This window comes from Solenopsis invicta, chromosome 1, assembly GCF_016802725.1.
Source record: "Solenopsis invicta isolate M01_SB chromosome 1, UNIL_Sinv_3.0, whole genome shotgun sequence".
Taxonomy (NCBI): Eukaryota; Metazoa; Arthropoda; class Insecta; order Hymenoptera; family Formicidae; genus Solenopsis; species Solenopsis invicta.
The window spans coordinates 28180017-28193369 of record NC_052664.1 but is presented as its reverse complement, the minus strand read 5'-3'; the positions used below and the strand labels follow the sequence as shown (position 1 = coordinate 28193369).

The window sequence follows — 13353 nt, the reverse complement described above, 5'->3', positions numbered from 1 at the left end:
CGAAATTTTTTCTCACGCTTTGCCATATTCCGCGCTTCTGTCGATCACGTTCACATCAATGAATGAAATAAAATCTTTTTTTTTTGTTTTTAAAGCCTCGCATACGACTCGGTCGCTCGACGATTTCACTAGCCGCGAAACGCATAGTATTTCCAGCTTTTATCTTCTACAAAGGATGGAACACGATCAACTGGTATTTCGTATATTAACTGGATCGCGAAACGCATTGCGGCATTTAATCCTTTAACATAGTATTTGTGCTCAATATAACAGACGGCTACGCACTACTTCACTCGATATAACTAATTTTAAATATAATACAACACTTAAAATATTTAATATCAAACCAATTCTTTTCAAAAAATATCCTGTCTTATTATCATAACGTATATATAATGATTGAACTTGAATTAATCATATTTACACTCGGAGAAAAAAATCATATTAGCAACTAGAAATTTGAGGCTAAATAACGCTCTAATTACACGAAAGAGCAATTTTACTGCAGCGTCTAAAAATTTGTCTAGATACAGATCAGAAAATAATTTTATATTGGGCCATAGAAATATGTAGAACCATGATAATGTTGCTGTAAATAATGTTAACATTCTAACAACCAAGTTAAATATCCAATATAATTTTTTAAATAATTTAACATAATTATTTTTAGATTTAATCTTCAGTAAAATTGTTCTTTCCGTGTATTATAAAATTGTAGGAAGAACAATAAATAAGTTATATGAACAACATGTAATAACCATTTTCCCTCGTTGAATAACTACAAAAAAAAAATAGTAACACACATGTGAGCGATGGAAAAATTGGTCCGACTAAAATTCACCGAACTCGCGATCCTCCGTTCTTACTCCTAGTACTTAGAATGCTACATCACGACTGCTCCACTGCTCTCGTAATTATTCCGGTCGTATGAATACTAATCGGCCTTACGGTCCTATATGCATATACCTACACAAAATAATCCCAATGAAAACTATATAGTGGCAAAAAAAGTATATTGTAGTAAATGATTAATTAGTTATTACAGTTCATTAAAAAAGAATAGTTTAAATTAAAAAGAACATGTATGACGTTTATATAATTCTATAATGTAGCTAAGCCACTACTTCATTATTAACTAACAGTACACATCTATTGTCACAATGACTAGATTTTTTTAGTATCGTGTATGGTTTTTATTTCTCTACATTTTATATAAACCAAATTTAATAAGATAAATTTAACTTTTTGTATTATATTCTAGTTAAAAGATAAAAAAAGTCTTAATTTCTAACTGCACATAAATACCCCAACGTTCAAGCATACGGGTTAACGTATTTTTCTTTATATAGGTATATAAGCGCAGTATAAAACGTTCTGTGGTACGGAAGCATAAATTCCTCGGAAAAACGTTTGTTTCACGAGCGATGCACAAATTTCTCTTGCCCATAGCAACGTTTGTCTTTCACGAAGACTGGAGTTACCATGTTGTCAGATGCTTGAAAATATACTTTCTCAGCGGCTTTATATGAAAATTCCTCTTCCAAATTCGTACATTCTGAAAAAGAATGTCACCAGCATGTGGTTTGAAAAAAAAAAGATAGCAGAGAATTAACACATGATAATGCAAATATTTATTTCGTTTCTCCTTTATTATCGCTTTTACCGACTTTTACTGACTTCTACTTTTATAACAGGGCGTACAAGGGTTTTTTTTTGTTAATCTCGATTTTTTAATTCATAAAATATTTCAGCATTTTTTATTTTTATAAGAAATGTGTTGAAATTAAATTGTATGACAGAATATTTCCGATGTGGCAATTTTGAGAGCAAATATGCTATGCGTTAGGAAAGCCGTTATTATTGTACGTTGCTTTGTGAAGAAATGAATTTCAGAAACTTCGATGGGGTTACTTCGCCAGCTATCTTTTCGGCACCGATATATTTCATCAGGCATAAAGGCTGCTCCCACGATACCGGGTGTCCAGAGCTAGACGATGTGTACGGCCCTGAACGGACAATGGCCTTAGAATCGCAGATTTATGGGGAAACTTTTCCTCTCCGACTGCGAGGGCCGCCATCCCGTTTCCTCTGGTCGGTGGAACTCGTCGCAAAGAAATATTATTATCGGCGCATTGCCTGCGAATATGCCGAAACGTGCTTCCACTTCCGATCATGCGTGTTATCACAACAAAGCGTGCGTTATATCACGGACATTTATTTATTATTGGCCAAGTAGCCCGAGAACGAATAAACCCACTTTTTGCTATGCGTATGTGTGTGTGTATGTGTGTGTATGTGTGTGTGTGTGTGTGAGAGGGAGAGAGAGAACGCGAGATTAAATTCAACCATTCATAATAAATAGCCTAGTTAAATACTCACATTGGAAAAATTATTACGCTCTACCAGATTATCGTGAAATCCTCTTTGCATTTATTTCATTTACCGAATAAAGGGAAATCGTGTATAAAATAACGACTATTATTAATAAAACAATACTATTAGAAGTAATCCTGAACGCATTATGTAATATTCTTTTTTATAATTTTTTTCTATTTTTAGTCGCGATTGTGCAAGCGGCGGTATGCTACGAATACGAAAGGGTTTCGATATGTTAGAAATTAGAAGAGTTTTCTTTTCCTATTATACAATCAAAATTAAAAGCGAAACTTTTATTTTAAGGCCATTTTATTTTTGCTTGTCAGTAACTTTGTATGTCATGAAATGCAGAGTTGTGATATATAATGTAAACTTTTTCTATTTATGTGATAAGCAATTTCTGCTGTTACAAATAAGCTCGAAAAGTAATCTGCAAAATATGCGAAAAGTTGCATCAAAGGCATGGAATCAATAATGTGCTTTAAACTCATCCATTTAAACTGATCCATATTCTCAATTTATTTTTATCCATAAATGTGCGCGTTATTTCTAAAATTTAATGATATATGATAAACTGTATGCATTTATCGATGGAAGCGGGTTAAGAATATGGGTCATAAAATTCACGTTGCCCCATCGTAATTAAGACATTTTAAATCTCGTCACTGCGTCGTATAAAATTTTTCTCGAGCAAAAATTAACGTCGAAGTGTTATTAAAGCTTCGCTCAACTTGTTAAAGGTTTCATTACCTGAAACACTGAAATATTCTTCAGTACGTAAAAGAAAACAAAAGAAGTTTTTGTTTAATTATTTTAGAAGTTTACGTAACACATAAAATTTGAGATTTGAACAAAATTCCGTGTAAAAGTTAAGAACTATGACTAAAACTCAAGACGTTACAAGTTCTCTCAAAACTTTATCAGGAGGCGCGGTCGCGTCTTGCGGTATTTTTTTTTCTTACTTATTTTTATTATCATCATCATCATCATCATCATCATACATATCTCATCTCATTTCCATCATCAGCGAGAGAGACCAGCCTCTTTTACGCGAGTCAGCGAGTTCAAGCATAACGAGATTATCAGATCTCAGTAACGGCTGAACCGATCAAGTTCTGAGTAGTCTCAATCGATAGCTTGTGAAAAATTGCATAATAAAAGTGTTTTTATTTTTTCTCTCCGTGCCCTACGAGCGGAAATATCGCGACGCAAAGTCCAAATCTCGACGATTTACATTTAAGATACGTCATCATTATTATTATCGTCGCCAAGCAAATCTTGTCCAGTACATTTTTTCGACACGAGTAACGAGTGGCGTTCGTTACTACACTATCAGCCCGCATGCAACCATGTGATGCATCACGTGGCCGCAAGTGCCGCGACAATGATTGCCGTGATATCATGGGTTTCCTAACCTGTAACCTGAACTGAATCGGCAATATATCTCGGCAATTTTTTGTAGTTTAAAAATTTTATATTTTAATAAAACTTTCTCATTTCTGTTTTTTCTTTAATTCTTTAAGATTAAATGTTATATATTCCTTTGAAACTTTTTAAAATTAAGTACATCTACTTAGGTTAAAACAGAAAAATTTTTTAATAGAAATACGCCGATAGTATCACTTGAATTTTATTTAGAAAGAAATTATAGCGGAGAAAACATTGCTCGGCCAACAATAAATTTATCTTATTATTAAATTAAATTATATGAGTGAGCTTTTAGTTGAACCAGGTGACGTACGATCGATTGGGACAAATCGTGTACGGATCGGCCCTGTAACCCGAGTTATCATGTCTGTCATAAACCGAAGATCCTTCAAATAATCGACAGGCTCCAGATAAAAATTGTATATCAATGACGCCATTATAGCTTTCATTTCCAACATGGCAAATCGTTGTCCTATTATTCATAAATACATTAGAATAGAATTTGTTGGTACGTGTGCGTGTGTTTGTATATGTAAAACAAGAAATCAGCATCTTATATATTACCTATACAATTTCGTGGTCCTGCGCTAAATGGTAAGTAAGAATAAGGATGACGTTTTTGAATTTTGTCAGGCAAGAATCTATCTGGATCGAATACATCTGGATTTGGCCAGAAATTTGAATCTCGATGAATATCAATGATATTTAAATGCAGTATTGTTCCAGAAGGCACCAAATATGATTCTGAAAGTATAATGTATTACAAAATTTAATTTTTTAAACTATAAATTTAATAAACTAATGAAAACTATACGTGAGCACTTGCGCGCACGCACACACATTCTCTCTTTCTCTCTCTTCTGTTTCTCACTCATGTGTAAACTAATTTATTTGAAATATATTTTTAGCATGCAAATTAATCATCTTGTAAACTGGAAAATCCATACATTAAACTAAATGTAAAATGCTTAGACTTTACAAGTTTTATGTTGGCAATATACGTATGTAAACTTGGAAATATGTGTACAGGAAACAGAAAGAAGACAGAGAGAATGAACTTATAAATAATTATTGAAAAACTTTTGTTTTAAGTTAATTGTAAAATATGAGAATTAAACAAGTTACTTTTGTGTAACACTTTTTCATAGCTTTATGCCTTAAAAAATATATATAATATATAATTTATTGTAATTACTCACGTATTTGTTCATCTTTTGTTAGAACTCGTGAAATTAAGGGAACGCTAGGATACAATCTCAATGATTCTTTCAAACATCTTTCCAAGTATGGCATATCATTTAACATTGACATAGTAAGTTTTCCTCCATTTGCTTCCATAAGTGCACTAATTTCATTTCTAGCACATTCCTATCAGGAAACAAAATTTTATACATTTAGTTCATGTTTCTTTGATTATTAATTGAAAATACTTATGTTTTAATGTATGTATAGGTATAAGATAATCTTTCTCTAAACTATAAATAAAAACATATGTATCTTTATGAGAGAGAGTATCTTTAAACTAAAATTTATAAAATTTATGTAAAAATAATTTTTAAGTACAAATAGAAGGTTTAACAGAACAAAGAATAGATTAAGCAATTATATTTAGTAATTAAATAACTTATTATTAAAACAACCTGGACATCTTTGTGTTCAGCTAGCACTAATATTGCAAAAGTCAAACCCATTGCTACGGTATCGTGCCCCTGAAAATAAAATTTTGTATTTCTGCAAACTATATAATTTAATAATGATGTCCTAACATGAAATTTAGAAAAGAACACAGAGAAATGTAATTGAAAGAGAATAAGTTAAATTATATCGCAGTATAGAATAAAAAATAATTTTTAACGAGTAATCAGTAGTTTTGTGTTACAGTGCTATAATACGAATGATTTGATGATGCGAATGAGTCTAGACATTGTATTCAAAATTTCTGCTTTTAGAAACATTAATGATATGGCTTATATATATTAATAAAATAAAAAAATGTATCATATGCAAATACACAAATATTAAAACTTTTTAGAAAATGTAAAGTGGAAAAATATTAAACTATCTGTTCTATCTTTTTGTATTTTATTTTATAATTTGAACAACGATAATGATTTTTATAGAACACCCATGAAATACAAATGCATACTTCGAACATGAATGTATCGACTTCTTCTCTGATGCCCAAATCATCTATCTGGTTATTACGAGCCTCCGCTATCAAAAGATCCAACATAGCGAGTCGCTTCTTCTTAACTTAAATAGATAAAATAGTTTGAATATAATTCGAACTAATAAAGATGATATTTAGATAGTTTATACACATACTTCCTGTCATTTCTTCATCGTCTAGCATACCAGTATCATTACTAAGATGAGTCAAGAATCGTCCATTAGTATCGTTATGATATTGTTTTCTTTCTTCAATAATCTAAAAACAGCATATACCTTTATTATTTATACTGTTAAAAAATTGTATGAATATTATATAACAAAACTATATTAAATTTACTAGAAATTTTTAGAAAAAGTTTTGATAAATCTAAATAAATAAAATATAACACAATTTTTACTTACTTTGTCAGTGAAACCGTGCAATATTTTCAGATTTTCATTAAACTTTTTACCCATTGACGTTAATGAAAATATCATGTTGGGAAATAACCAGGGTCTCATTGCTCTGCATGTTATTACACATATTTTAATAAATAATTATTTTTTTAAGAAATGTAAATTTATATGGTCTTATAAATTACGTATTTTTTCTTATATACTTATTATGAGCGTTACTTCTTTTACTTAATGTTAAAATAGCCATAACCACATAATAATAACCGATTAAAATTGTTCTATTGAGATTTTAACTCGTGACGTCACATATTCTAAATGGCTTCTTCAATAAAGATATTCCACGCTACGCATTTAATACGATAGTATTATTTGCCGTGTTGTAAAGCTTTCACGATTTGTGGTTAAAATAAATGACGATTTGTGAGCGAGATTTTTATCAAGAACAATAAAAAGTAAAACTTTTTGAAGTGTATGTAGTTGCAATTAGCTTACAATTAGCCTCAAAAGAGCCAATTGTTTGTTTCTGCTATTTTCTTAAACCAAGAAAAACAATGATTAATGTGGAAAATGCATTCGGAAATGTATAAAAACGATATTTGGATGAAATGGAAAAGAGTGCTAAAATGACTATGGAAATAACTGCAAAATATGCTCTTGTGTGGAGTTTGGACTATGAACTATAGCTCCGATTACCCTATTATATTAATGAGCAAAAAATATCATTATTCTAAGTGACAACTTTAATGTTTTCTTCGTATATAATTTTATCAGTAATAATTTTTTTCAAATGATGTTTACTTTCCAAATTTGTAAGCGCTCCTTTTAAAGTGCAAACTGCACACAAAAGTATATTTTGGAATTGTTTTCATTTTCAGCATTCTTTTTTATTCCGGCCAAACATCTCGTTTTTCTTTTCCAAGTACATTTTTCACATTAATCAATTTTTCTTGATTTAGGAAAATAGTGGAAACAAACTATTAGCTCTTTTGTAGTTAAGATATTGCAACTGTACACTGCAATGTTTTACTTCCTGTGGCTCTTGTAGAAAATCTCGCTCACAGCTCGTCATTCATTTTAATTACAAATTGTGAGAACTTTATAATACGGTAATTAATACTGTTATTGTAATAAGTGAATAGCGTGAGGTATCTTTGGATTGAACAAGGACAAATAATGTGTTTGATGCGCAAATTCAAAACGTACTCTTTACTGAGGCGGCCATATTAGGCACGTGACGTCACAAGTTAAAATCCAAATTACCTGTAAATTATAATTTTTCCTACTTCGTGGACTGCTTCACAATATTGGTGCTGGAATTCACCCATTTCATGCAAAGAAGTGCCCATAGCGGTTTCTGCAATTACATAAATGTGAATATTTATTTCCTTAATTTTGCTAGTTTAATTGTAACAATTTGATAAAGTAAAAGTAATTTTTTATTTAAAAATTATACCTTTATTTTTTTTAATAAAATAAGGTCTAAACTTGTAAATTTAATATTAGATTTAATAACATGTAGTTAATAAAAATTATTATGTAAATAACATCGGAGTTTGCTTAATAGAATATCTATATTAATTGTTAGACAATATGTCTCTTTCGTGCTTTATAAATATATATCAATTTACCACATATTGAATTTAATGTATGTTTACTGACAAGAAACATTAAGTCATCAACTAATCCATCCATATCTTTCAAACATTTTGTCATATAATTTCCTTCTTCGATCAGAACTTCAACAAACTGTTTTAATATTTTAAAATGAAATGTAGGTGTTAGCATCTTTCGCCTTTTGTGCCATTTGACCCCTGTAACAAAAGTAAAATAATGAAGGTATACACTATATGCGATTTACATTGTAAACTTTATCCAGTTTTATACTATTTAACTTGATGCAACAGAGATCATATAATTAATTGAGATTAAAATATTGTATCTTTTTCATATTACATATTGTTAATGGCTTTAAATGTATATTTTCTTATCTAAAAATAATATTTAATTCCGCGTTCTAAAATATTGTATAATTGTTTTTAAATATTAATAATATTAAATATATATTTATATTGCATTTATGTTATATTATTTATTAATAATTACAATTTGATACAAAAAATATGTAAAACTATATTTTTTTATATATATAGAATTTTCTATTTATTAGGATTAAGAATTTTTATTAAATTCTTTGTGATACCTTCGCTAATTAGTAATCCAGTCCCTAACCAAGGTTTGAAAATATCATAATGGTAGCCTTTTAAAAGATGCTCCTTTGTGTTGCTTAATATTTTCTAAAATTAGAAACAAAATCAAATTAAATAATAATGATGTTTTTTTACGAATAATGATTTTAAATGTAGTACGATCTTCTGACAAATATATCAAAACATTATTCTTGAACAATCACTATAAATTTTTCGAGAAACAATTTTTCATATTTAGTCACATACAAACTTATAGGTCATCATTCCTAGTTGGTTTTTTACATGTAAGATCATTTTAAGTACTGTCTTATAATATTATAAATCAATCACAAAGCGTTATAATGGCATCTTAAACTTTTGAAGCACTGAAATACGCTTTGATGTATGTATTTTTATAAAATATGTTATTTATTACTATATAATTTATTACTATATAATAAATTTTTACGATCTGTGCAACCTAAAATTACAATTATATTTTATGAATATTTTGATAAATATTTATAAAATATTCAAACAGTTATAAATATTTTGTAAATTTTTTATAAACATGTTGCTGTCTGAGTGTACACGTAAAATCTTTTCACATATATAATAAAATTATCACGTATTATTTGAAATTAATAAATATTAAAGTAATAATAATACAATATTTTTAAGCTATTTGTTATAGCAAGAAAACTGTATATCTATTTTCAAGCTTTGTGTTCATTAAGACTTTTGATCAGTGATTCAAAAAATATAACATACTTCAGTCAATTTCAAAACGTGACTAAAACATACAATATGACATACAATTGTGGGGAACCCGTTACGCATTTGAATTGTTATAAAAAGTACATTAATAATGAATATGAATTGATAAAAGGTATTGATAACTTATTTTTTAATCTTTCTTTTACCTCTACGTCATCTGGATGGTGAACGCTGACAAAAGCAATTGGACCGCACCATAATTTATAAATTGGATAATGAAGTTTACAAGATACACGCTGAACCTTCCAAATATCCTCTAAAATAAAAAATATTAAAAAAAATAAATGACATTAAATTTAATTTTCTGAAATTATTTACGTGTAACTATTTTTATGTATTGTTAATTAAGTCTAAATAAAAGTTTAGTGTTTATTTTAGACGTTTTTTTAAGAAAATTAGTCTAATCTTTAAAAGCATTTTGGTTTACTTGAGTGGAGGACTCAGAGTAAAACCTTATCAATCTCTACAGTTTAATTGTGATTTTTTACGGTTTAAATACATATATTAATTTAAAAAAAAATTAATAAGCATTGATACTTCTCATCTTGTAAAAAAAAAAAAAAAAAAAAAAATGCATTTAGCTAAACCTTGCACAAACCAATTATAACTATTATTTATTAAATGATCTTATTAATAAATATTACTCGTAAACAAAAAAAAATGCAAATGCTAATCAGTAAAATTCAGATTTTTAGATAGTTTTACTTGCCTTGTGAACCCATTAAAGCTAAAGTATGGCCGAGCAATGGGAGTGTCGGTAGACTTGGTATTTTATTAATTAGTTTTACATATTTTCCATATTGAAAAGAATAATATAGTAATACCAAAAAAATAGCACCCAATGTAAATAAAGTGATAATCATTGTTGGTAATTTAAAAGTCTCCAAATTTATTTTATTTCTTGTTCCAAGTTAACACGAGTAATATAGCACACTGTAAGAGATATAAAATAATTTTATTATTTCAATAAAACAGAAAATTACCTAAACAATTTATGTAAGATAAAATTATATATATACATATATATATATAATATATGTATGTATATGTGTATATATATATATATATATATAAATTTATGAATGAAAATTAATGCTATATATGTATATTAGCATTTTGATTCGAAAATTTTAGAACATCGTATGTGTATGTTCACAGAGGATGTTCCGAAATTCGTGAATCAAATACAATAGCAAGAAAGTTCTAGAGAAATTAGATTTATTTGTAGGTTTGATTTGTTTGTGTCTTTTTTTTATTTGTGTGTTTTTATTTCTTGAAGTAGTTTTGAGATATAAAGATTTAAAAAAAAAAGAATTAGCTAATCATAAACTACGTTTAAACAGTCGTATGTTCGAGTTATTAATATTGTCGGTAGATTACATGACAGGTTATCTAAACGTTTGATTGATAACCCAAATAACCGAACGAGCAAGCATATCAGACAAATTAATGCACTGCATGTGTTGTGAACTTGTCGTCAATTTTTTGATATAGAAATTCAATGTGGAATTGAGTTAGCAACAAGAAGGCAAAGATACATTATCGATTAATGAAGACTTTCAAAACAACAGACTGTTTGTGAAAACACCTTATCTTTAAATTCTCGAAATTGATTGCAGCTTGCATAACAGCAAAATAAGAACATGCTGTTTTTATTTGGCTATCTAGAAAGCTTTGATTGATATATAAGCCTATTATCTCAAACACTTCTTAAGATAAAAGCCTAAAAATAATTGCAGACGGCATTATAATTTGAATTTTTTTTTTAGATTCAATCTTATTATGTATTATATTCGTTAAAGATGATTAACATCTAAATCGAAAAGTCTGATCAAAACATTAAAACTTTGTTTTCATTAGGTTTATAGATAGGTTTATAAATGTAAGTTTATAAATTTATTAATATTAACAAGACGATTTAACGTAACTTGTTAGCTCTTGATATATTGTATTAATCTACAAATAGCTATCTTACTTAATTTTTCAAAAACTTTCCTGCTTTAGTATTTTAATTCGCGAATTTTGGACACCCTTTATATACAATCTTATCTTATGCAAGCTGTTACATATGTTATTTACAAGTACGTTTTTCATATTTTTATACGCGATACACACATATAGGTACAGAGAGAGAAAGAATGTCCCGAAATTATCATGTTATTTCTCGTAAATAGAGCGTGTTAAACTAAAGACTCCTTCATTACTTTGCGAGTTTCTCAATAGTTAATAAAAAATTAATATATTCGCAAATTAGCATGCACTTATGTAATTTTGTAAAAAAACAGCTTTCAACAGTCTACTAGTCGTGCGAATGGCAAGTAACACTAGACATTCACATCAAGCTATAATTATTTTTTCTCTTTTTCTTAATGCAGCAATATAATTGTGCAGTATTAAATGTATTATAGCGTCATTTCCATATTGCTTATATGTAGTCATTATTATTTGTGAAGTGCTCTTCTCAATGTCACGCTGCATGTCTATTGAAAACTCAGCTGTCTTTATTTGCAATTACATGTTGAATCAAGGATTTTTATTAATTAATTTCTTATTAATTAAATATTGAAAAAGGTAAAGGAGTTTAATTTTACCAATTTACTTGCCTCTATACATTATAGACTAAAAGCAGATAATAATGGATGTTTATATAACATGTTTACGTTATATTAAATTAAATCATAGTTGAAACAAGTTTATATTTATCCTTCAAGATTATACTTCAATACGATATAAAAAAACAAACAAATAATGTGTGTGTGTGTGTGTGTGTGTGTGTGTGTGTGTGTGTGCGTGTGCGTGTGCGTGTGCGTGTGTGTGTGTGTGTGTGTGTGTGTGTGTAACTTACCTTATTATAGAAAGTATTTCCAAGATTATTATTTTATTTATATATTTTTTATTTCTAGAAAATTTATAAATACTTATAAGCACTTATGTCACGCATTAATTACTGAATTATTAATAAATAATTTTATTAATACGTTTGCAAAATTATACTGATAAGATTATAATTTAAACTTTGTAACTCTTTCAGCTAACGATCATAACAGAATCACTGCTATAACTTCTTTGACTTATTCATCCAAAGTAACGTCATATAAGAGCGATGTGACAGTGATGCTATCTGAATGAATTTAACTCACGAATCAAATATGTCCACGTCATTTAATGAGATAAAGAGTAAAAACGAGATGCTGATTTTTGAAATTACATATTTCATCTGTTGTTGAGCTGTTTATGTTGCGTACTTTATACATTGTGATTGATTAATTATATCACATTGCAAACTTATATAAAATTTTAGTAAGAAGTATTGGATGCAATTTTAATATTTAAGAAATTGAGATCAACATTAATTAAATCAGGAGATAATATTTTGCAGTTTAGACGTAATAATTACAGATAACAAGCTTTATGAAATTTTTCTTCATAAAACGACATTATAACAGTATAAAAATGTTATATGTATACAACTTACATACATTTTTATTTGAATGTAATATTTACAAAACACAATGTGTATTTTATATACGTATGTATTTTTACTGTACAATTTATAAAATAAGTTTTTTAAACATATAATAATCTTTTACGCTCTGCAAATTTATATTCAAATGGTAGAATCATATAATATAGAATACACATGTTTACTTTATGTATATAAAATTATCTAGATAATTGTCTAGATAAAAAAACAATTGTATTTTATATTTACCTGATGGAGAGTATATCGTGTCCCTATTTTTATTTTAAATAAAAAAAGCATTATCTTTTTTAAATTATCTAACAATAAGTACTGTAAACAATAATGAGTAGAAAGTATTTTCCTTAACTTTATTCTCCAAGTTATGATTTATCCTAACAAAGAATTTTTTACAAATAATAACATCAAATTGTATAAATCAGAAAACAGTAGCAAAAATTGAGTAAAAATTGCTCTAAAGTTATAAAAAGCTCGAAAAATTTAAAACAATTTAACAGTCATTATAATGTTAATTATACATATATACCTTCTATATAG

General features: G+C 28.0%; 2 protein-coding genes across 4 annotated transcripts in view; one reads left to right on the top strand and one right to left on the bottom strand.

Moving 5' to 3' along the window:
- LOC105203624 overlaps positions 1-13353 on the top strand; it is a 336761-nt gene that overhangs the window by 253365 nt on the left and 70043 nt on the right. The window lies entirely within an intron of this gene.
- LOC105203884 (cytochrome P450 4C1) lies at positions 1293-12369 on the bottom strand. Of its 2 annotated transcripts, none has more exons than XM_039456650.1 (13): positions 12181-12369; positions 10045-10270; positions 9482-9591; positions 8573-8666; positions 8001-8183; positions 7633-7726; positions 6379-6481; positions 6130-6232; positions 5951-6057; positions 5445-5513; positions 5004-5172; positions 4369-4548; positions 1293-1555 (listed from the first exon to the last, which is right to left on the bottom strand). In XM_039456650.1, the coding sequence occupies exons 2-13, from the start codon at positions 10196-10198 to the stop codon at positions 1416-1418; spliced, it is 1506 nt and encodes a 501-aa protein (XP_039312584.1). In that variant the 5' UTR covers positions 10199-10270; positions 12181-12369; the 3' UTR covers positions 1293-1415. The 2 variants fall into 2 exon arrangements, with proteins under 2 accessions (XP_039312584.1, XP_039312577.1); XM_039456643.1 differs by lacking the exon at positions 1293-1555 and adding an exon at positions 3991-4276 and having other exon boundaries at positions 12181-12360.

Coding starts and splice junctions, on each gene's coding strand:
- LOC105203884 (XM_039456643.1), bottom strand. CDS start 10,198: ATGATTATCACTTTATTTACATTGGGTGCTATTTTTTTGGTATTACTA. Junction 5,514..5,950: donor TCGATACATTCATGTTCGAA/GTATGCATTTGT, acceptor TTTTATTTTCAG/GGGCACGATACCGTAGCAAT. Junction 5,173..5,444: donor CTGAACACAAAGATGTCCAG/GTTGTTTTAATA, acceptor GTTTCCTGATAG/GAATGTGCTAGAAATGAAAT.